At 32.4% G+C, this 25904-nt stretch overlaps 1 protein-coding gene and 1 pseudogene across 21 annotated transcripts in view; both read left to right on the plus strand.

Annotated features, from left to right (window-relative positions):
* The window catches only part of SYNE1 (spectrin repeat containing nuclear envelope protein 1), a 567155-nt gene that overhangs the window by 217120 nt on the left and 324131 nt on the right, over positions 1-25904 (plus strand). For all 21 annotated transcript variants that reach the window (XM_031937596.1, XM_031937595.1, XM_031937611.1 and 18 more), the window contains 12 exons: positions 4084-4248; positions 5491-5643; positions 10316-10459; positions 13011-13184; positions 16457-16615; positions 16964-17128; positions 19188-19322; positions 20178-20336; positions 20649-20857; positions 21215-21323; positions 24330-24494; positions 25500-25667. In XM_031937596.1, the coding sequence (XP_031793456.1) occupies positions 4084-4248; positions 5491-5643; positions 10316-10459; positions 13011-13184; positions 16457-16615; positions 16964-17128; positions 19188-19322; positions 20178-20336; positions 20649-20857; positions 21215-21323; positions 24330-24494; positions 25500-25667 (1905 nt within the window). The remainder of the gene's footprint in view (positions 1-4083; positions 4249-5490; positions 5644-10315; positions 10460-13010; positions 13185-16456; positions 16616-16963; positions 17129-19187; positions 19323-20177; positions 20337-20648; positions 20858-21214; positions 21324-24329; positions 24495-25499; positions 25668-25904) is intronic.
* LOC116419134 lies at positions 5650-9446 on the plus strand (annotated as a pseudogene).

A 25904-nucleotide genomic window follows, 5' to 3' on the forward strand; every position in this document is an offset into this window, starting at 1 on the left:
TTCTATTAGAGCATTACCTTTGAGTTCTAAGAGGTTGTGACTTTCTCAGGGTCACAGGGCCAGTTCTTGTCAGCAATTCATGCCAGATAGTCAGAAATGTATTAGGTACCCACTATGTACTAGGTATTGTGCTAAGTGCTAAAAATAAAAAGAAAAGCAAAAGATAATCCCTACTTTCAAGGAGCTGCCAGTCTAATGGGGAAGAAAACATAGAACAATGATCAAACAAGATATATCCCAGGTAAATTGGAAATAATCAACAGAGAATAGGCACTAGGATTAAGGAGAGATCAGAATGATTTCCTATAGAGTGTGGCATTTTAGATAGCACTTTAAGGACGCCAGGGAACCTAGGAGATTGAGATGAGGGGTGAGAGCGTTACTGTTGTGAGGGACAGATAATGAAAATGCCCAGTTGAGAAATAGAACATCTTGTTTGAAGAAAAAAGGTCAGTGTCACTGACTTGGTGGGGTCACGAAAGACTTTGAACCCAAAAGAGAAGACTTTATATTTGATTTTTAAGTGATGGGGAGTCACTCGAGTATATCAAACTCCTTCTTTGTGGAGTAAACATTAACCCAATTACATTATTCCTGTATTAGTATTATTTAATTGGTATGTATATGCCTATGTGGTTGTACTCCTGAAGACATATAGAGACTTGGGATCATTGGATTTAGAGGTGGAGGTGGTGACTAGACTTGATAATGATTAAGATAGGAAAGAATGCTGTTCTATTTGATACCAGAAGTACCTAGGTTTGAATCCTACCTCTAACAATGTGACCTTGATCAAATTATTTTACCTTCCCGACCATCATATTTTACAGGTAAGGAAATGAGGCTAGGAAGAAAGATGAAATTACTTGTTCAGTGTCAGACCCAGCAGATAGCATAGAGCAGATTTGAAGCCAACTCCTTCTATATTTAGTAGTCAATCAGTCTTTTTTATTCTACTTTTGATTAATTACTTTATGATAGGGGTAGGAAAATTACAAAAGCAATATTGTCCCCAACTTATTTATATCCCATTTTTCATTTTTGCATGTAAAATAACTTTCTGTTAATAATGGGTCACACCTATGTAGTGATTATCACTCCTAGGTCCTTAAATATTTTACCATTACTTTTATTCGGGAAACAAAATTTAGTAAATACACACATAGGGATACACAGACACAGACACAAACACACATATACACACACATGCACACACAAACACTCACAAATGAGGAATGGGAATTAAAAAGCTTGAGTTGTAGACAAATCACTTAATTTTTAGACTTCAGTATCCTTATCCATAAAACCAGATTCCTGAACTAAATGATTTTATGTCCTACATAGGTGTGATCCGTTAATATTATTTTGGGTTGATATTTTGGGAATTTATTTATTTAGTTAATGGTTGCTCTAATAAAAAAAGGAGTATAATATATTCCAGTCACTCCCTTTCACTTCAGAATGTTTATTAGAAACCTTCTGCAATCACTCTTAATTATAGCTGTAATATATATAATATGGATAATATATAATATAATTATATATGCCATATATATAATTATACTTTTTCCTCTGCATTATTTACTATTTATGTTGCATATAGCTTGCTGTGTATGCATTTATTTACATATCATCTCCTTAATTGTAAGCTCCTTATGGGTAGGGACTGTCTTGATGAGATTCCTGTTCAACAATTTTCACCAAATAATGAGATTGGTATAGGCACCAAATGATGGGATTTAGGTCCCACACCAAATGCTAGAGTTTGGTCACAATGAGTTACAATACATTTATTTATGAGAATAACTTAAAGACAAAAGGAAGAGGTGCACAAGGAGTAGTAAATATGAAGTAGATTTGGGAGAGTATATAGTATATAGTTAGCAAGGAAAGTGGTTTTAATAATTAACAATTGAAAACAAAAGTTCCTCAAGAGAACTCACAAATTAGCCAGAATAAAGGGAATACACCATGAAGTGAGAGTATGCTATTAACGGGCAAGTTAAATACATAGAGGAGTTAATTAGTTATAGCAGGAGAAAGATACTGTGAGACCTCAGGGAGTAGTAAGAGAAAAGATACCAAGAGCCAGAATGCCTTGGCCCGTGTTATCTCCACAGGGATTCAGCAAAGATGGTATGGGCCATGAGCAGATTTATAGGGAGAATTTAACTTACAGGGTTTGACATCATAATTTGGCTTTCTGACTGGATACACTAAGATAGATTTATCCAAGCCCTCCACAGGGGTTGAGTCTATAAGAGTGACCTGATCCCCATCAATGCCCTTTCCTGCTTACCTCAGGGAGAACTTCTTATCTTATCTTATCAGTACTTCAGGCTTTCTCTGCCAACCACCTAGTGACCCAGGAATTCATCAATCTTTTGTCTCTTTTTGTATTCCAGCTCTTAACACAGTGCTTAATACATACTATGTACTTAATAAATGTTCATTGATTGATTGATTATTCATTGCATATTACAATACTTCTCTTTTATACTTACCATATTTTCACCAGAATTGGAAATATTTGGATGTACATCTTTTTTCCCATTTTCAGTTTTTGAAATTCTTGAGAGAAGAGTTTGAATCACAGCTATTTTTGAGTGTTCAATGCCAGCTCTATGACTTGTACACAGTAGGTTTTTATATGTTTTGTTGAATTTGAATGACTATTTTGGTTTGCCGTAGCAGATGAGTTGGCATGCAAAATATCATTCTACATTTGTTCTCTAAACTTATGTATGATATAAGAAGAGAAAATTTACACATCTTCTGATGTGAATCAGCTTTCATATAGAGAACATGTTTTTGGCTGAGTTAAGGATGATAGTTTTCATTCCTATTCCAATTTGGGTTGTTCTGATAAGGTGGCAATATGCCAGTCAGTGTCATATGTGTCAAAGTTTTTTATGAAATGAATTAACCAGAAGCAGGAATGTTCTCTTCTATTTATGTAGGGGAACCTCCTACACATGGGTTATTATTAAAATAAATTTTAAAAGACTTAAAATGCTAGTAAGGTATATTTAGCACCTTTTGTCTATTTGAAAGATTTTTAGTTTGCAAAAAGGAAGAATGGGGTAAAAACAAGAAAATTGAGAGGGGAAATATTACTTTTATGCTAAGTATATTATTCTGGACTTTTAATGAAGGAGAGGCAATCTTAGGATATACCTTAAGCCTTCTTGACTCAACTCTTTTTAATTGTCTTTTAATTGTGTTTGTGATAAAATTAATCCACTTGGAATAACATTTAATTTAAAATTTTTAAAAGTCAGAAGAATCTAAATGATTTCTCTGTCTCTAAAATATTTTCTGATCAAATCACTCAATCTCTTTCTCCATTAGTTTTCTTATCTATAAAATGAGAATTTTAATAGTATCTACCTTCCAGGGTTTTTGTGGAAATAAAACTTTGCAAAGTGTTTTATAAATGTTAGAAGTAACTACGTATACTCTATTAGATAGAGCTCCTTTTAGAATGGTAAAATCATGTATTTGACATGCACTGGCTCTGTGACCCTGAATAAGTCAATTATCCTGTCAGCATTCTACTGTTTTAGTAGAGGGAGTTTTCTCAGTTGAGGATTCCCTGTGGCAGTGAAATCACAAGTCTTATTCTTATCTTTCCATTCTGTCATATAATGCAAACTTGATAAGTTAGTCAACAGAGATTATTAAAGTTTACTATATTCCTGGAACTGTGCATCCCTGGACATATCAAGAAAGGCAAGAATACAGTACTTGCCTTCAAGAAACTCACATTCTGATGCAAATAATTGTGTATGTACAGGATGTACAGTGTAAATCAAAATTTCAAAAGGAGTACACTAGTAAGGGAAAATGAAGTTAAAGAAAAGCAGAAAAGACCTCTTGCAGAATAGAAGATTTGAACTGAGTTTTGAAGGACACCAGAGAAAGCAGGCAGCAGAAGGAGAACATGTTTACCAACTATTTCTACTTATACAATGTCACCTAGAAAAATACATTGGTCACCATCATATCACCATCATAAGCTAATACTATTGAATATCTAAAGTTTTTGTTTTATGACTTATGATGCCATGAATTTTTATTCAGGATTTTTTCCGAAATTTACCTCACTGGATCCAGCAACATACAACTATGAATGATGCTGGCAATTTTCTTATTGAAACATGTGATGAGACTGTTTCTCGAGACCTTAAACAGCAATTGCTTTTGTTAAATGGACGGTGGAGAGAACTATTTATGGAAGTGAAACAAGTAAGTGTTTCTTAGCCATTTAAAATTATTAGCGTGTTGATCATGCTGTTATGTTTTTTAAAGCATTTTGTAATTTTTCTAAGGAGCATATCAGTTACTAAAGTTTGGCCTGTATTTGCATATAATTCTTATAGGTTCTTTTCTAATCTACTCCTTTCTGAATGCTTTATTATATTGTAGAAATGACAAAGACATCTACAAGTTTATTCCAGGGGAGTATTAGGTATGAAAAATCCTTACAAACTGGAAAAGTCTTTGAGCACTCCTCCAAAAATGGATGGTTTTCTAATGACCAAAAAACTATCTAAATTCAGCATCCATCCACCATCATGAATAAAATATTTTGGCCACAACAAGTCATCAAACTGTCTGCTAATTTATACAGAAGTTGTAGTCTAAATAGGTGAGGAAGATATCCAGAGTTATTAGAGACCCATTTCCTATGGAGAGAATGAGGGAACCTCTATATGTTGGAACATCTCAAGTTTACCAAAAATTGATAGACATGATTAAAAAGAGTAAGTCTAGTGGACGATGGCATCCACATAAAGACCCAAGCTTGTACATGGAATGCTAGACAATATGAAAAAGTCAGCAATTCAGAAAGGCAATTTATCTAGAAAACTTATCCTGGAATTGAGACCCAAGTCTGAGACAAAAAACCCAGAACTTGAGGAAAATCCCTAAGTTTTAAAATTAGAAACAAGATTAAACAAAGGGATAGCACTAGCAATGTTTCTTATGTGAACAATCTATAACATATTAGCCAGGACCCCTCTTATCTCAGTTATTGCCCTGTAAGTGTGGTAGGAGATAACATGAGTAAAATCATGTATCTTTTGAAATATTGAAGAAATCTTCATTTGTATTTGGTTACCATCCTTTCCCTTTCAATTGCTTTGTTTCAAGGACACTAGAAATATGGGTATATTTAGTTTAAATTTTAGAAAGGGATTGGGGCATTTTCCTTATCCAAAATGACCCATATCTTAAAATTCATTACATTCATTTCTCTAGTAAGCTCTTAGTTTTAGGTGTTACTCTTTCTCACCCATAGATATTAAGTAAGTTATTTCCTGCCCCAAAATTTTATCATCTTTATGACATATCAGAATTGAACCCATTGATTTTTTTCAATAAAATTTATGAGGGAATAATGATTTCTTGGATTACTGCTCAACAATGTTTTTACAATATTGTACCTTTGCATTTTTCTTTTTTCTTTCTTTCTTTTTTTAACAGTATGCTCGAGCAGATGAACTTGACCGGATGAAAAAAGAATATCTAGATAATGTTACCACTTTATCCGTTTTTACTGCTGAAGCCAGTGGCAAACTTTCTGAGCCTTTAAATGTTTCTTTTCTTAATGTCAAGATCTTATTTCAAGATTTAGAGGTGAGATACATTTTTGTGGCATGAAAAAATTTCAAACAGTCTAGTTTTAGACACATCTCCAGTTCTTCCCTCCCTTTGCCCGAGTATATTATAAAATATCTCTTTAGCCTGTCTTCTACACATCTGCCTCCCATAAGTGTTTTGACAATTACAAATCCTGGGGAAACTAGCCTAGCATTTTCATTTTTTTGCTAACATGTTTCTGGATAAATTAGGCCATGAAACTCTACCAAAAAGGTCCAATAATCCATCCTTATCACTTCAAGGAAAATATTCCCTTAAAGATCACATCCTTTGAATTGCCAAAGTTAATAATCTTTTTTTTTTTTTCTGTACTCATCTCCCTCCTCAGCATTTTTTCTTTGCATTCTCTCTTTGTGATCTCATCTGCTTTTACTAATTCACTTATCATTTCAGTGCAGTTGATTCCAAAATTTATATCTCTAAGCCAAATGTCCTTAATTTTTGTCATATCTGTGATTCTTATGACAATCTGGTGAAACCTATGGACCCCTTCTCAGAAGAATATTTTTAACTGTATAAAATAAAATACATAGAATTAAAGGAAATAGTTTATACTAAAATATAGTCATTCTTGTTATTGTTAATATTATTTATATGTTATTATACTATTTACTTTGAGTGTCCAATGCTATCATATTCAGTTTAAAAAACTTCTTAAGCATCTACTATGTGTGGAATGGTGAAGGAGATAAAGAATTTAGATAAGAGCCACAGATCTCTCTCTTTAGTTAGATATTATACCAACTTAGCCACAATACTGAATAAAGCAATCCAAGCAATGCAAAACTAAGTGCTTTACACCATTTTATGGTGAAGATTTCTAAAGGTAATCAAGTATAGCTAGATGGTGCAGAGTGTCTAGGTGGTAGAGCTCCAAGCCTGGAGTCAGGAAGATCTGGTTTCAAATGTGGCCACAGAACTTACCTTGTACATGACCTAAACAAGTAACTTAACTCTGTTTCCCTCAATTTTCTCATCTGTAAAATATGGAGAAGGAAATGGCAAACCAGTCCAATATCTTTGCTAAGAAAACCCAAATACTGTCCTGAAGAGTCAAACACAACTGAACAACAATCACAGTACCAACAAAGAAAGTACTGGAGGGCTTTGTGGAGATGTCATTTAGATTGGTCTTTAAAGCAGGAATTCAGTAAGTAAGTAGGGAGAAAAAGGACATTTTAAACTTAGGGAACAATATGAAGAAATGTGTAAAGGAGGAAAACATAGAGTGTGTTGGTTTGGGGGACAGTGAATAGCCCAGTTTGGTGAGAGTATAGAGTGAGTGATAGGAAGTAATAATGAATAAGGCTATCAAGGACTGTGAAAGCCATATAAAAGACTTTGAACTCTAATTGATTGCCAAATAAAGAGGCACTGAACATTTTGAGAAGAGAGGTGTCATGATTGGATTTATGGATTTAAGTGAGGATTAGTCTGTCAGAAGCTTGAAGGATAAATTAGAAGCCAGAAAGAGTACAAATAGTAAGAGATTTAAAAGTATATTGATATAGTCTAGACAGATGGTAATGAATGTTGATTCTTAGTTTGGTCTCTGTGGGCATAGAGAAGAAAGGATAAACTCAAGATATATTGTGAACTGAATCAACAGGATTTAGTAATTTATGGCATAGTAATCTATGGCATAGGTGGAGGGTAACAAGAATCAAAGCTAACACTAAGTTTAGCTCAATACTTTGCATATAGTAAATATCCAATGAGATTTTAAAAATTAATTCCAATTTTTTCTCAGCACACTATAATAAAGCAATCTAATATGATCATTCAAATTAATTCAGAAGACATTCTTTCTGTCTTCTTTTAACTCTGCCTTAATGCCACATAGACTTGTTTTTATATCAAGCATGATACATATAGGTTCAATTGTTTTTACTCATGCCCATTTGATGCTTTGGATACCATTTTCACAGTTCATTAAATCTTACTTTAGTTTCTTCATTGATAATATTCTCTCAGCCTATGCTTAAAGAAGAGAAGGCTAATGAAGATAAAGACAAGGAAGGGGAAACCTTAGAAATAAAAGAAAACTGGCTATATAAAGGCCAAACAATACATGGAAGGAGAAAACAATGATAAATAAGTGAGGGCACAAAAGAAATAGAAGCACAAGATTAATATACAGCCAAAGTGTTGATGCTATAAGTCAACTTCTAATTCTTGTGGGCAATGTCAATGTAGTCAAGACAGATTTAGATCAGGTCATCAGCATGGAAGAAGCTAATGTAAAGCTTTGAGCAAATGCCCAGATAAAAAGAACCAGTATATATATGCCATAACAGCAACCTTTGATCTACACTCAGAATTTAAACACATTTGCTGTTATTGATTCCCAGAATGCAGATGTGTATCATTACCAAATATAATTATAATCTTTTTTGATCAGGTTGAAGAAACAGTGGCAGATTTTATGAATATATTAAATTATAACCTGATTCTACTCTGGCCCAAACTCAGAAGTGTTTTGTATTGTATCATTAAGTTTACACAGAAACAGTTCTTTACAAGTCCAGATTGCTTTGAAAGACTTTGAGGAAGTCATAAAGAAATTTCTAAGATGTGCTGAAGATTATACATTATATACCCAGGCATTGACAGATCAGCAACCAATTGATAAAGGTGAAGAAATACATAAAAAATGTATGAACTATACAATGCCACAAATATGTTCACAATGGTTTGCTTCAGCTTTGGTGGAATCGAGGTCTAGAAGAATGCTAGGAACTTATTATGAGGGCCACTGAAATTGACAAGTATGATTTTGCATATGAAGCAATGGGAATTAGTAGGATACAGAGAAGCAACATGGATAAGGCCATAGACTTGTTCAACAAGACAATTAACCTTGCTCATTTTGAAGTTGACATGTCATACCTTTATTCACTTAGAGATGCTACTCCCAGAAATATGGGTTAAAACTTCCTACATTGCAAAACAATTGGGAAAGGGAAAATGACCTTCTTTTTGGACATGACCATAGAACTGAGAAATGGTGAAACTTCATTTTTCCATTTGTGGGGCTTGTCATTTGCTCTATGTGTTTAGATGTTGTGGAAGTGATTGTTCAAGGAAGTTTGCAGCATGGAAACTTATTCCCTAATGCAACAGAAAGGGATATCTAAAATAATGGGATACAAAGGAACAAGGAAAAAGGAAAAGAGGAAAGTGTGTACATATACACACCCACATTTTCCACTAATTGGTTTGAATAATTTTGGATAGTGCTATAAAATAGATTTCTTTTCTACGCAACTAATCCTTATGGATGCATTATTTGTTTTCCAAAGAAAAAAAAATAGTATTTTTTTTTTAACTAAATTGAGAGAGAACCTTAAACATCACCAAAGACGCAAAGCCTTTGTCTTCTGTATAACTCTGGGAACAACCTGGTGGCAGCTATTGATCAGACTGATAATTTTTCACAGTGACCCCAATAAATGATGAAAAACATAAATAGCTTTAAATGTAAAGCAACTACAGACTCCTATAGTAAACAATGCAGAAGCAAAACTCTGAAGGACTAGTAGCTGGAAGACACAGAAGATGACTAATAGCTAGCTAGCATTGCTACTGTTAGGGGTGTAGGCCAGTCAAGAGGTAAAGAAGGTGGGTTTTAAGAATTAAGACTATTTTTTGAACTTGGTACTGCTAGATTTAATGGTATACACTTTTAAAAGAAATTCAAATGCTGGCTTATGTATACTCAATTAAAATGGAATGAATAGGGGGAACCATTTAGGGTTTTCTTAGCAAAGATTCTGCAGTGGTTTACCATTTACTACTGCAGCTCATTTTACAGGAAACTGAAGCAAATAGGGTTAATTAACTTGTCCAGCTACACACATTTAATAAGTATTTGAACTCAAGAAGATGAGTCTTCCTGATTGCAGGCCCCAACACTCTATACCCCCAAACAGCTAGCTGCCTTACACAAAGTAGCTACTTAATACATATTTGTTGAATTCAAAGGAATAGAATTGGATACTAAATAAATACAAATCCTTCAGTAAGCAGTCAATTAATCAACAAACATTTAAGTTACTACTATGTACCAGGCTCTATTGCCATGTATTCAGATTACAGGGAATAAGGTAAAAAAAAAAAATGTGAGAGACAAAGAATGAACATAATCATTAGAGATAAAAAGAGTTCTAATTGGGGAGACAAGGAGTATAGTAAATCAAACCTGCATTTTAAAATTATACTTCTTTAGATAAAGTCACAAGCATTAATAGCAATTGCTTTTCATTATTCACTTTAGTAGTTTAAATGTAGATTTTACCTTCCAAGTAAGAGGGGAAAAATAGCTGAAACAAATGTTTTAGAAATGTAAATCCAATTGCAATTAATTTGAGTATTTTCTTAGTAAGAGGCAATTTATACTATTGAAATCATAGTTTTCATGCTACTTTTAAGATATAAAATCTTTGTTTACTGATTGATTGACATGATTCTTGGCAATGAGTGCTTGTGACTATGGGGTCCTACAAAATTTTCTTAAATGCAGAAATCTTTACAAAATACTTTGATTTATTTCTGTGGTATGCTTAGAAAAAGCTGAAATACTTCTATTCCTCATGTTAAAAGAATCAGTTATTTCATATTAATGACTTCTAATAATGATCCCTGACAGGATATTAAACAGAAGATGCCTGTGATGGAAGCACAATACAAGATTATCACAAGGACAGCACAACTTATTACAAAAGAGAGTCCCCAAGAAGAAGCCTGTGAAATACTTGCAACTATGTCTGGACTCAAAGATCAGCTAAACAAGGTTAACAATGAAGTTTTTCTGTTTTTTAATGACATTCACAGAGTACAAAAAATGCCAACCACAGTTGCTTTAATTCTGTTTTTTAACACTCTTATATAGTGCTAGTGTATTCACCATTAAATTTAAAAATCATTAAATAGAAGTTTTTTGTTTCTCTCCCTCACATATTCACATATATTTTATATACATATATGTATATATGTACATTACTGTATGTGTATTATTTGCATATTATGTATATATATTTAGGTATCATATTCTTATATCACTTTAAAGTTTAAAAATATTTTTCTCATAATATTCTTGTGAAGTCTACAGACTATATATATATATATGTATATATATACATCTATTTGTAGTAATTATCTAGCTAAGCTTTCAAAAATAAAAACATAATTATAAGACACATGTATATAAAATTGTAAAATATGTAAAATTCTTTACATATACCTTCTGTTATCCTCACAAAAATCCTATTAAAGAAGTAACAGAGACTGAAAAAAAAAAACTTTCAGGCAGAGTCACATAACAAGCCACATATGAATCCAGATCATCCTCTATTTAAAATCCAGGTCTTTCTCTACTATTACTCTATGCCTTACAAATAGATCTCCTCAGAGTCTGGCTCTTCCATGTTTGTCTGTGGAACCTCAGGTACTATATAGAACTGTCTTTACCCTTGCTATTACTGAGTTGTTTTAGTTGTATGCAACTCTTCATGACCCCATTTGGAATTTTTTGGCAAAGCTATTGGAATGATTTACCATTTCCTTTTCCAGTACATTTTACAGATGAGGAAACTGAGGCATATTAGATTAAGTGATTTACCCAGAGTCACACAGGTAATAAGTATCTGAGGCTGGATTTGAACTGAGGAAGATGAGTTTACCTCTTTCTGGCCCTGAAATCTATCCACTGTGCGATCCAACTGCCCACATTACCCTTAGTAGAGTAGCTTTTATTATGTTAAGGACAATATAATTAAACATTTTTAATTGACTTGTTGAAGTGACCACCTGTTATCAGTTTATAATCAAGTAGTGACTTTTTAAAATTTTATATAAGAAAGAAGATGAAGGATGAGAAGAGAATGAATATAGTGTAGAAGATACCCAAGTCTGGCCAGTTTCTGGATGAGACTAAAATGTCAAGAGTCCTTAGAATGTTTTACAAGCTATATTATGATCTTTAATGTAATTTGTTTTCATTCTGCTCTTTTTGTGTCAATGAGCTCTATCCTTGACTTAGGACATAATATATTATAACTCTTACAATATTACCAAAACCATGCAAATGCTTTTTTTTCCCCTTCCCAATTAGACTTTGAAAACTTTAAAAAGTTTTTTTTTTACTTTGAAAAAATTTTAAAATCAGAATAGTTTTCATACATTATAGGAAGTATACTCAACTTTTAATCATGTTATCAATTAATAATAATAATAAAAATTAGCATTTATGTTGGGCTTTAAGGTTTGCATAGTGCTTTCCATGTTATCACATTTGACCTTCACAATAGCCCTGTGAGGTAGTTCTATTGTCCCCATTATACAGATGTGGAAACTTAGTTACAGAGTGGTTTATATGGTATTGAAACAAACACTTGGAAAGTAGAAAAGTAGGCATATATGTAGATTTGGAGTGAAAGGCCTAAGTTCAAATTCTAGCGCTCTTATATACCCTAATTTTGTGACTAAGTAATTTATATAATCTGTTCTTATCTATTTAATGAAATAATGATTCCTGATTTGAGGTTTGTAAGAGAAAAGATGTATGAATGGTTTTGTAAACTTTAAAGCATTATGTAAATATTAGCTATGGTTGTTATATTATTAATACTATTGTCATTATATTAATTATATATACATGTATTTACTATATTAATTCTATATTAATAATACTATTACTACTACATATCCATTTAGGAACACTTTATTTCTTTTGGGATAGTTATCCTTCATTCATTACATTTTGCCACAATAGACACCTAATTCACATTTTAGTTCATATTAACCTCAAAACTTATTATATGATGAAAATGAAAACTATTTGTAAGCAGCTGCAGCCAAAAAGCTCCCTAAAGAATTCATGAGTGCTGGGTTTCTTTAGAACAGACTCTCTCAAGCACATATATTGTACTTCTATTTAAAAAACAAACAAAAATTCCAGCCTAAAGCCCCTGCTGGTTAGCCCTGTTTGTTTGCCTCTTACTTGAAATCTGAAAATAATTAAGGATTTTCTAACTGAACAATAGCAAGAGAGGTTCACTGATTCTGGAAGAGTGCTAGTTCAGGTTTATCAGCAAATAACTATTCTTTAGATTTCTCCCCCACCTCCCGTTTAATAGTACAATTCCTGCAGCTTAATTCAAAGGAAATATAGAAATCTGTTGAGGATCACATGAAGATAAAACTCATAGATCTGTAAGTTCCAACTTGCAAAATCAGTTTAAGATAGTAAATAAAGAAAATGTTATCTCTCAAGGTGGCCATGTAGTTTCCTTTGTTTTGGCCTTTTGCTATTGAATGAAATCCTTGTCTTTTTATTTTTGAAGGTTAAAGAATGTTATCCTGCTTTACTTTATGAGACTCAGCAGTTGCTGATTCCACTGGAAGAATTAGAAAAGCAGATCACACTCTTTTATGAGGTACTTGAGAGAATCAATGAAACTATGTCACTCCTTGAGCACGAAGCACAATCTACTGCCCTTTTTAAGCAAAAACATCAGGTAAGAAAAAGTGCCTTTTACTTGTTTATAAAACAACTCATATGATTTCTTCAAGAAACTAAAGTAGAATTAATGACTAATCTCTGAGGGGGTAGTTTAAACATTCCCAAATTATATTTTCCCTTCTTAAAAACTGTGGCCCTTTTAAACCATTGTCATTAGAATATGTATATGAACCTCCTTCTTCTAGAGGGAGTGCAAATTCACTGAACTATTCATATTTATACTCTTAGTCTCCTTTTATTTGGCCATGGAGAGAGGATAATCTTATTCTCTTAGAATCAAAAGAATAAACTCAGGGCTGTGGCCTCATTAGTGTCATGTTCAAACTAATTAGTTCATAGGACTATAGATTCAGAAATTGAAGTTCCTTAGAGACCACTGAATCAAATCCTTTAATTTGATAGATGAGAAAATTGAGGCACAGAGTTATGGAAAAGAGATATTCTTAGGTTCACATTGCTGTAAATGTCTCAGGAAGAATTTGAATCAATGTCTTCCTGGTTCCAAATCAAGTACTCTTATCGACCATTCCACATTATTTCTACATTGGCCAAGAAAGATAGCATTCATGTGATATATATATACTGTACCCTTTGTATAATAAGATGTTCAGGTAAAATCCTTAGTTTTTTTTTTTTTTTTTTGCAATTAATTTGCATAGTAAAGTTAAAAAAAAAAGAATAAGTAGTGACTCGTGTAGATATTTTGTTAAACTGTATGTTTGTGGCTAGAGTATAGTTCTAATTTTTAATAATGTTAATTGGAACATAATTAAGAAGACAATATAGCTTATGAAGAGCTTTAAAAGTTCCAAAGAGGATTTTATATTTGATCTTAGAGGTAACAAGAAACCACTGGCATTTATTACATGGAGAAGGGATAGATGAAGAATCAGACCGTATTTTAGGAAGATGAATTTGATAGCTAAGTACAGGATGCAAATAGGAGACAAATTAGGTTATTATAGTAGTACAGGTGTGAAGTATTAAGGGCAGGCAACATGATTGTGGCAGTGTCAGAAAAGAACAGAGATTTGTGTAAGAGAGATTTTGTAAAAGTATTATCAACAGGACTTGGCAACTATAGAAATGAAAATAAGAAATTGATCATGAAAGAGGTTGTGAGCCTGGGTGATTGGGAGGATAGTGATACTCTCAATAATTATAGGGAGGTTAGGAAGAAGGAGTTAGGGGAAGATAATGAATTCAGTTTTGGACATGTTGAGAATCCAATGTCTACAACATATCTAGTTTGAGAAGTTCAGTAAGCAGCTAGAGTTGTACAAGTATAAGGCAGGAGAGAAGTGACTCTGGCATATTTGACTGTGACTCTGAAGTATTCTTGGCAAAGATACTGGAGTGATTTGCCATTTCCTTCTCCAGCTCATTCTACAAATGAAGAAACGAATGTAAATGGGATTAAGTGACTTGTCTGGGGTGGTTACACAGTTAGGACATATCTGAGGCCAGATTTGAACTCAGGAAGAAGAGTTTTCATGACTCTAGGCTCAGTCCTCTACCCAATGAGCCACCTAGCTCCTTAGAAGAAAAACTAGGATTAGATAAATAGACCTGAAAATCAACTGCATAGAGATAAAATTGATCCACTAGTTCAGGTATCTTGAATAAATCTTCTTGATGGACAGTGAGTTAGGCTCTGAATTAAAAAATAAAACTTGTCATGCTAGATAAAAAAAAAAATGTATAGGGATATACTTAGCATGATAAGTTATATATTGTTATTGTCTCATTATAAATAGATCTGTCTTACCTAAGCATGTTGTCCTTCTATTGAGTGTAGTTAATATTTTAAATTCAATTGGTATTTATTGAATGAAACCATCTAGAAAAGAAAAAAAGTATTTCTAGGGTTTAGGTACTGCTTAATCTAAGTTATGGTTCTTAATCTTTTGTGTGTCATGGATTCCTTTGAGCAATCTAATGAAACATTTAGACATCTCAGAATTATGTTTTAAAAGCATATAATACATAGTGTTAAAAAAGAAAATCAATTATATTCAAATACTGGTATATATATTATCTATAATATATATTGTCTATAATATATATTATAGATAATATATATGACTTTATGGATCTGTTAGAAATTCTCAATCTAAATGAATTTCTTGACAGAAAGAACCACATAAGTATCCAAATTCTATTCAAATGCATTTCTCATACACCATCCTTTTCATTCATAATATTTCTTTCATTTTTAAACAGAGTCCCATTTAACATATCAGCAAAATAGTTATGAAATCGTATACTACTTATGCCACAACCCAATTAACATGTTATAATATATTTATAACTTAATTTCTCTCTGATTTTCCAAATCTTCAAAACAGAAAAAAGTATTTTTTTCAGTTTGTAAAGGCAAAACACAATAATAAAGAGATTCTATCAATCATATTTGAATGCATTTTACCAAAAAAAAAAAAATAACCCATTCATCCATTTATAAAAAAGGTTTGCAAAGAATATTATATATGTTCTTGCTAGCTTGCATATTATGGTTATTGCCATTTTATAAATAAAGAAACTAGGCTTGTTAGGTACACTCTGTCAGAGCTACCTGGCCTTCTCCCATCAAACAGGTTGGATTGATATGTTATAGAGTCACTAAAAGAACTTTAAATGACTACAGGTCACTGCTACTTCTCTGCCTTTGAAAGTACAAAAGATACAAATGATTTGATGGCTCTTTGGTTCCCTGGGGATAATTTGCCTTTGTTCTGCAGCCTAGGTCTAGTTGGCAACAATCAAAAGATTCTTCAGTTTTTATAGAAGCATGGACATGATTATAAAAAAACAAAAAACAAAAAAACCAAAACATATTTTCTGTTTCTGGTTATTTCAGACTGTGTAACTTATTAAAGGAAAGGACCTTTCAGTCTTTATAATATGATAGGTGGGTTCATTTCAGTAGTGTCTTTATCATAATATGAGCCCTATTATTTGGACAAAGCCAGAGGTTAGATGGTTATTATAATTTCTATTCTTTGATTCATTTACTTTATTATTTCTGCTGTAGAGTTATATCAAATATAAGACAAAGGCAAGATGTCAAAAAACACTTTTTGTTATCTTATGTAAAATGGAGCAACTTTTAATGATTGCTAAATCCTTTGATTAAAAGATTGTTCTTAAATTATTTTTAAATGAAGTATCTCTGAATGTTAAATTAATCCATATCCTTTTAATAAACTAAAACTATAATTTCTTGATCTTTCCCCTCAGAATTATAATATTATTTTCCCTTTGTAGGAGCTGTTATCTCATCAAGAAAGTTGCAAGAAGACTTTGACCTTAATTGAGAAAGACAGTCAAAATGTTCAGAAATTTGTAGCCTTGAGTAAAGTGTTAAAACATTTCGATCAGAGTGTGCTGCAACGGAAAGTTGCTGAGGTTCACGTTGCTTTTCAGGTAATTTATTGTCTCTAGTTGAAATTGTCATTTGGGAAAATGTTGGTGACAAAAAAGCAGGGAAAAATCTATTATTGCTCATGCCTCTGATTTTTTCTTTCTTTTTTTCTTTTTCTCTTTTTAACTATTGCATGGAAAATCAATATAATCCATGGTGTATTCATAGGCCTTAAAAAGAAGTTATCTGATTCATTATTTCTGTTTACTTCTGGGCCATTGATTGCATTAAGGCTTCTGATAAATAATTTATTTGAAAAATGTAAATACTTGATTAGTGATGCCTACATAGAAACAATATGTTGCTTTCCTTATTAAGAAAAACTATTTTCTTTTGACTTTGTTATCAAGAACATGGTAAAGAAAACTAGTGAGTGGAGAAAGCATGTAGAAACAAATAGCCGTTTGATGAAAAAATTTGAGGAGTCCAGAGCAGAATTGGAAAAAGTCCTGCAGATTGCCCAGGTCAGCATAAAAGAAAAAGGGGATCCTGAAGCACTTCTGAAGAAACATACGGTAAATTATACTCTTTTTTTTTTTTCCTTGAGGTATTTGGGGTTAAGTGATTTGCCCAAGGTCACATATCCAGGAAAATGTTAAGTGTCTGAGACCAGATTTGAACTCAGGTCGTCCTCACTTCAGGGCTGGTGTTCTATCCACCACACCACCTAGCTGCCCCAAATTATACTCGTCAATGTATATTCAGCTTGAACTATACGGGCAGGCTTTGTTTTTGTTTTTGTTTTTGTTTTTTTTTAACTGGACCTGTGTTTTCTTTTTTTCTAGAAAAGTTCTAGGAAAATAAGGGAAATCCCTTTACCAATGTAAATTGACACCAGCTGTGTAATTACAGTTTTAAAGAGTGGTTTGGTACACTGAGATTCAGTTACTTACTCACAATTACATAGTGGTCTGTGTCAGGAATGAGGCTTGAACCTACATTTACCTTACTTTGTATCCACCATACCATATTCCTTCTCAATGTAGATAGTCTAAAATAAAAGATGGACCAAGGGAAGATGCAAGGAGTCCACAGCAGAATTGGAAAAAGACTTATAGATTCTTCAGTACTCTTGTGAAGTCTAGAGAGTCAAACTAATGACAAATGAGAAGACTTTAAAAAGGAAATAATTTAGTTAATTTCTCATTGGCTTGGTATTTTAACCTTGGAAAGATATAATTGATTCCAGATTAGAATCTTTAATGAAAAGTTCATTAAAAACACAATGTAATAGAAAATATTAAAACTGTAGAGATTAAAAAGGATAATTCAGACCTAAGGATTTATTCCTTACTTATCTAAGCAATTAAAAAACACAAAAGAGTTCCTTCTAAAAAAATAATTTCAGATTTGTGGAAAAAAGTCTTTTGATTACTTAAAATCTAGCAAAGTGAGGCAGATTAGTGAATAGTTAAAAGGCATGATATCTCAGGACATTTATTAGATTTTGAACTATCTTCTCCCAGTTTTGAAACATGCTATCACTTATCCTTAACAAATATGAAATGAAAACTATATTGTCATTTCTAATTGAAGATGACTTTGCTTAACTTTCACTTTGAAGACATGCCCTCGGTCCTGTTTAACCAGGGGAATGTATGAATGTGCTGACAGATAAGTCAACCTCTGATCCATGTCTATGGCCAGTAGTTTAAATGTGTGCACTGACAATTCTTGGCTAGGAAAATGAACAAAACATTAAACAAATTTTAAAAGCATTTTTTGGGGGGAAACTGAGTTTACCAGACTGGAAGTAAACTTATGGACCCACGTTTATCACTGATTAGTATGGACCTTTGATCTGCTATTTTGTTTCCTATTTTGACCAGATTATCCCTCCTTAGACAGCCTAGTCACCCCTTGGTCTCAGAGATCATCATATTGGTGTTGATATTAATGTGGATACCTGATCAGTTTAGCACAAGAACTCAGTCTCAGCCTCTCCTAATAACAAGGATTATAGTCAATGTTTATTTCCCAAGTATATTTTTATATAAGTACCTTCTTTAATCAGCGTACATTACTGTTGTTGCCCCCTTTCTTCCAAAGTAAATATGATGAAATACTTGTACATATATGAATAAACTATTTCTTTTATCTTTTATTTTGAGAAATGGGGCAGAAAACCTTTGAGGAAATGCTTATTCTTAATGGAATATGAGGGTGTTGGATATATTATTGTCAAGAATAAGGGATTGTAAATTCTGATTCTGACTTTTCTTTGGCTTTTTTGACTGACCTTTAAAAAAGAGATAAGAGATATGAATGATTGTCATAAGTTTGTGGATTAATAATCTCTCCTTATCTTCTAAACTGCCTGCATGCTTTACAATATGGGAATTGTAATTATCCTCAACCCTCCTCACAAAAAAAGAAATAGAATGTATTATTTGAATTCCAAACACAGCAGCTACTGATTCTTAACTGTGGCTAAATAAAAGTTCATTCCAAAACTTTATTGCCTCCTTGAATAACATGTTATGATCACTTTAATATCAACTGGTTTCTATGTTAATAGAGATTAATAGATGTAGCTCTTAATTGTCTTTTTCCTCTCCACAATCCCTGAATCAGGAGTTTTTTAGTCAGCTGGATCAGAGAGTACTAAATGCCTTCCTGAAAGCTTGTGATGAACTAACTGACATCCTCCCTGAGCAAGAACAGCAGGGCCTACAGGAAGCTGTTAGAAAACTTCATAAACAATGGAAGGTGAGTAATTATGTAAAAGAAATTCCATTTGCCATGACTGAAGAGTGACAGACTGAATATATTAAAACTGAATCCCAGCAGAGCAGGGGAACAATTTGCAACAAATTTCATTGAAAAATATAATATTTAAAATATTTAGAAAATTGACACAAATATGTAAGATTCAGAGCCGCTTCCCAATAGATAAGTGGATAAGGGTTTTTAAAAAGAATTGCAAATTATAAATTAACACATGAAAATATATCACAAATTGCTAATATTGAGAAAAATAAAATTTTAAACATCTCTGGAAGATTTCATATCACACCATTCAAATTTAGAAAGATTATTTTTAAAATGTTACTAGTTAATGCTGGAGGGACTGTGGAAGAATAGGCACAGTGGAAGTGTTGCTAGAGCTGTGAAGTAACACAACAATCCTGAATATCAGACTGGAATTAGGCAAGAAATATGACAAAACTGTCTATCATGTAATCCAATCACCCAAAGAAAGGGTATACATCTTAAAAAATTCAAAGGCAGAGAAAAAAACCCAGTCAAATGTATGCCATAAAAAGCAACACCCTAAAATTTTTTTGCTGAACTTTTTTTTTTGCATCATTTACATTTTCTACTATATTTCCCCCTTTTCCTCTCTGAGAACCATACATTACAATAAAGAAGGAAGAAAAGGAAGAAAAACATTCACTCAGAATAACTAATATATCTGATATTATGTATCATACACTAAGGATGTGCAGGACACTTTCTAAATGGGAAATTAAATTTATTTTCTATATCTTGTTATTTCAATTCAAATCTCCTGCATCACATTCACCACTGTTGTGTTCCCTTGCTCTTTTCCATGAACTGTAGGATCTCCAAGGGGAAGCCCCCTATCACTTACTTCACCTGAAGATAGAAGTGGAGAAAAATAGATTTCTAGCTTCAGTAGAAGAGTGCAAATCTGAACTGGATCGAGAGAACAAATTGGTGCTGCAGGAAGGCAGTGAAAAGATCATTCAAGAGCATAAGGTAAGAATTTGGATCTTATAAAAATGAATGCTAAAAATTTTCATGACATGTAACTGGGAAAAACCGCCAAAAAAACTTTTTAAAAATTTAATTAAAAAATATAAGGTATGTCTTATGCACCACCAAGTGGACATTAGTGGAATTTCATTAAGTTCACTAAAGGTAACAAACTGTCATAGTCTGGCATGAGACCGGAGTGACAAAATGGCCCAATTTCCCAAGGGAGAATATTTTTGTTTTCTATATAAATGTAGACACTTTTTTTGTGGATTCTTAAATACAATACTGATAGCTTCATCTGTTTCTCATTAGATTTTCTTCAGTGACAAAGGACCTCATCATCTTTGTGAGAAAAGGTTACAGCTGATTGAAGAGCTCAGCCTGAAACTTCCAGTCCGGGACTCTGTGAGGAATACACCACAAAGCTGTCAAGCTACTCTCAAAGATCTTAAATCTATGATTGACAGCACTTATAAGAGTTTGATGGAAAATCCAGATAAATGGAAAGATTACAAGACCAGGTAAATATGTCTACAATTCTAGCACATTGGCTATCTTAATTTTGGTACACATTAACCAATTATGTGTAAAGAAACATTCTCCATTGCCTATAGTGTCTAAGGAATTTTGCTATGGAGAAATACAAAATCAGATAAAACAAAAGGTTTCTGTCTTTGGGTATCTTACAATCTGATTAGGGAAGATGTCTCAACACATGTACAAAAATAACGATATTACATAAATTCAGAAGAAATGTTTATTGAAATGTTACTGAATTTGTTTTTTTTTTAAAGTAATATTTGAGTAATTAAATACTTATGTAGCACTATGACATTCTTTTTTTTTCTTATCATAAGATGATAATTGTATTGTTTTAGATTTTCTGAATTATCATCTTGGATATCTATAAAAGAGAAAGAATTGCAACTGATGAAGCATGAAGCCAAAGAAACAACCACATATGGAAAATTCAAACTTGCTGCAGAGGTTAGTTCCTGGCCTGTATTTGCATATCTGAAAATTTCCTTTATCTTTTCTTTTTCTTGACTAGAGAGTGTCACAATGATATTTTTACTTTTAATATGTAAATTCTGAAAGAGTATAATGAATGAAAAACCCAAGATTAAGTTTTTAGGAAATTAATAATAACTTTATCAATTAAGCTAGCTAATAATCCTTAGGATAACTTTTGTGAATGTTTTATTTTTCTTGAAGCTTCAAATTTAGCTCCATTCAGATTTCACATTAGTCCAGTGTACAAGATTTCTTGTCATTTAGTGATTCAGAAACTGAAATGTTTTTCTTTAGACTTTTATATTTAAAGAACCTTGCTAGCTTGTTGTTTTAAGTGATCCCCAATGTTACAATCTTATAGTCTCTATTTCAATTTTTAAAAAATGTTCTGGCATTTTGGTATTCTGATATTTTCACAATAGTTTTGCATGCATACTAATTTCTTTACTATCTGTGAGATTAGTCAGGTGGATTTTTCCCATTTCACAGGAAAGGTCTAAAAAAATTATGCCTTTCAGCAAAAGATTCTTGATTTACAGCATTGTCTTGTTTTAAGATAGATAAATTCCTTTATAAAGATTGTTGCTTTGAAATATTTCAAAGCCTGGGCCAGAAGTTTAAAATCTGGAGACTATATTAAAAATCAAATACTTGTGAATATTTGGGCTGAGACTATCTCTATCTGTAGAACTCTTAACACTCATCACAAACAAATTTGTGAATATCTGCAAGTCTCTTATTTTTCAAAGAGGTAAGAAAGACTTAGAGATGGTAAATCACTTACCAAAGCTTACAGAGACAGAGGTGGGATTTAAATTCAAATTTCTTCAAATCAGTAAGCAATTTTCTGATATTTCCTAGTTAAAATGATAATTGATAATTCCATAACACTTTAAATATGAAAAATGCTTTGTATATATTATTCTGTTGTTATACCTCATTATCATTTCCTAAGGTTCTTCAAATATTATTATCCACATTTTACAGATGAAGAAATTGAGTCAGAGAACTTTGGTGATTGATTGACACATAGCTCAAGTTAGTGTATACTTCTCACAATGGGATCACAGAAAAAAACTTTAAGTACTCTGTGCCCACATATTTTCTTCTATTTTCTATTTTGCCATGCCTTATATTATTCTTCTCTCCACTCAGCATATGGAGAGAAACTGTTTTCCACAAGGGAACACTAAATTGTTTTTAAAAATATGGGACTTGAACCCAGCTTTTCCACATTCTGAAGTTAGCTCTCTATTAAATTTCATTTATTTCATTATATTGTTATATTTCAGTATAATTAATAAATATCATATTGCTAAATCCAACCCATCCACAGCTAAAAGATTGTAATATGTTTTGTGTGCATTAAGCAGATTGCAAATATAAGATAAGAAGAGCTCAGCTAACATTTCTCTATCGTATCTGAAAATTTTCATTGGAAATATGGACACAAATGAAAATAAATATGGAATAGATATCTGGATTTTCTTATACCTCCACAAGAAATTGTCAACAATTTAATTCAAATTAAACAAAATAAATTTACAATAAAATTAACAAATTAAATTGTTAACAATTTAATTCAAAACATGGGACTAATAATAAGTGAACACAAATTCCATTCTCAAAGAAAGCAGTAGCAGGAAATGCAAATATACAGCAATAAAAGGGAGAATGTAAAGTACAAAGATGGAATGTAAGAGATAGGATTGGATTAGACTTATCAACTAATGTCAACTAATTAAGGCAGCTAGTGGTAAAATTGATAGAGAACTAGACCTAAAATCAGGAAAATTTGAGTTCAATCTTATATGACCCTGGTAAGTCACTTAACCCTATTTGCCTGTTTCTTCATATATAAAATGAGGAGAAGGAAATGACAAACCACTTCAATATCTTTTCCAAAAAAATCCCCAGAAGGGTTATAAAGGTAAACAACAGAATAACAACAACAAATAAAAAATAACTGCAATATTAGTGTCAGTAATTGGGACAATAATGGCACTAACAGCAGAAATGGGTATGTTATAGAAAGGAGCAAGTTTTTATGGTGGGTTGTGATGACCGCGTATTTTAAAATTATCCGAAGTCAGGAATTCAGGTTAGGGGAAAATATTCAATCTTTATTCTCATTGGAGATGAAGAAAGATCGGAGGTAGAAGGGAATCAGCAATAGCAATGTGTGCAGCTGAGTCAAGAAACTAGCTAGACCAGAAGCCACACGACCAGAAGCCACCAGAACAGAACCCAGCCAGCAATCCCTCTCCGTCTCTCTTCCTGTCTCGCTGCCTCCACCCACCAAAATCGTCATTTCCTATACACCACATCAGGACTTGCACAGAGAGTGGGCGGGGGCCATTCTTTCTCCAAGCATATATATTAATAGAGTATAGTCCAATTACTATTTAAGCCTCACGTGCTTGGGACCTCAGTGCATCAACTCAAGCCTCAGCCCATTACAGTGGGGAGATGGTGAATCCCATTTTGAATATAGATTTAGATCCAAAAATGTCTTTAAATGGCATCTAGTTAAACCGCTTCTTTTTACAGATGAGGAAACTGACTTTCAAAGAAAAACTGAATCCGAGATAAGAATAGGGCATCTAAACATAACCTTCCCGAACTCTATTAGAAATATAACATAATCTCTGGGGAAAAGTTATAGATATAAATATATTAGATGTCTCAAAAACCTGAGTTGAGTTTGAAGCTTTCATAGCCTAAAATTGTATGAAAACTTTTGGAATATATTGGAGATTTGACAGTTAATTTGCATAGACATGATAATCAAAATAATGGGATTGTATAAAATCACCAATAGATGGACTATAGCAGAAAGAGGGCCAACAAAATACCTGGAAATAGTGAGAAAAGTGGAAGGAAGAGAACCATGGCAAGAAGCATGACCATTGTGTCAACTGTCTCTTTTGTCACAAGACCTCGGTTCACAGATTTTTTTTTTTTTAATTTTATGTGCAGGAAATTAGAGATGAGATGAGCAAACAAGGAGAGAATCTTGGTTGGCTAAAAGCTAGACTGAAAACTCTTACTGAAGTTTCTGCTGAGGAAGAAATTCAAAAGCAGGATGATGAACTCTCAAAACTCTCGGGTGACTTCAAGGGCTTCACAGCCTTGCTCTTAGAGGTAAAGTTATATATTTCCATAATGTGTTCTTTTTCCCCTTTAAAAAATTTTAAGAGTATTTCATTTTTCCAAATACATGCAAAGATACTTTTCAACATTCACTTTTGCAAAACCTTGTGTTTTAACATTTTTTCCCTCTCTTCCCTTCTCTCCTCCCCCCACCCACACAAGACAGCAAACAATCTGATATAGGTTAAACATGTAATGTTTAGACTTTTTTTGAAGGTTATGCTAATTTCATTATATAGCATTTTAAGTTATTTTAACTCAAATCAGAGTAGAAAATAGCATTATGAAAATTGTGTTATTAATAAAAAGATTGCCAAAACTTATTTATAGGATTTTTTTAATGTGCCCCATTACAACATTAATGATTTAATTTTAAATTGTACAAGTGTTGATTTTCTGTTCCTCCCACATATTCCCCTACAGGAAAAATAAAATAAAAGTTAAATCACTTGTAATAATAAGTATTTTTGGAATTTTGAATTTTTTAAATTAGAGAATTTTGAAATTTTAGCTAAGTTAGAATTAGATTAAAATTAATTTTCCATTTCTACAATGACAACAAACTTCAAAATATCTTATAGCAATTTATGTGGCTTTCCTTTAAAATAAATATTATACTTCATTTTCAGGTGTCTGCCTATTCTTTAGATTCAAAAGTTTAGTGAACTATGAAATATATCCATTTTTATTTATTTAAGGGGAAACAGTAAAATGTTTATAACATTTTACACTTATCCTTAAAAAGAATGACTTTGATCCAGTGAAAGGTGTCAGATGAGATCTTTTTTTTTTTTCTGAGTCCTAAATATTAAATAAAAATAACATTTTTTTCTTGAAAGTATAATTAGAAACTTGTAGGTATGCTATATATAAAAGAACAAAATGAAATAACATCCATTTTATTTTAATTATTAATATTTTTAAAGGATTTTAGCATAAATTAATTCTATTCAATATTATATGGATCATAAATTTATTTGTTATTGTTTATTTTAGGTTGAAAAGATGCTTAGTGCTTTAGGGGATCGTGTCCAGTACAAGGAAATTGCAAAAAGCTCCCTTGAACAGTTAATTAGCACCTCCAAAGAATTTCAGGAGCAAGCAGAAAAAATCTTGGACACTGAAAACTTATTTGAAGCTCAGCAATTACTGCTACACCATCAGGTAAGATATATCTTTCACTTTATTGTAACTTAGGGCTGATGCTGTGGCAGAGTGGATAGAGCTCTGGTCCTGAAGTCAAGAATTCCTAAGTTCAAATCTCTCCTCAGATATTTGCCCAGTGGATACTGTCAAAGTCACTTCTTTGCCTCAGTTTCCCTTTTGGAAAACAATAGAGATAATAATAGCACCTATTCCCAGGGTTGTTGTGAGGGTCAAATTAGATAAAGATTGATAAGG

The sequence above is a fragment of the Sarcophilus harrisii genome, chromosome 4 (assembly GCF_902635505.1).
Source record: "Sarcophilus harrisii chromosome 4, mSarHar1.11, whole genome shotgun sequence".
Lineage (NCBI taxonomy): Eukaryota > Metazoa > Chordata > Mammalia > Dasyuromorphia > Dasyuridae > Sarcophilus > Sarcophilus harrisii.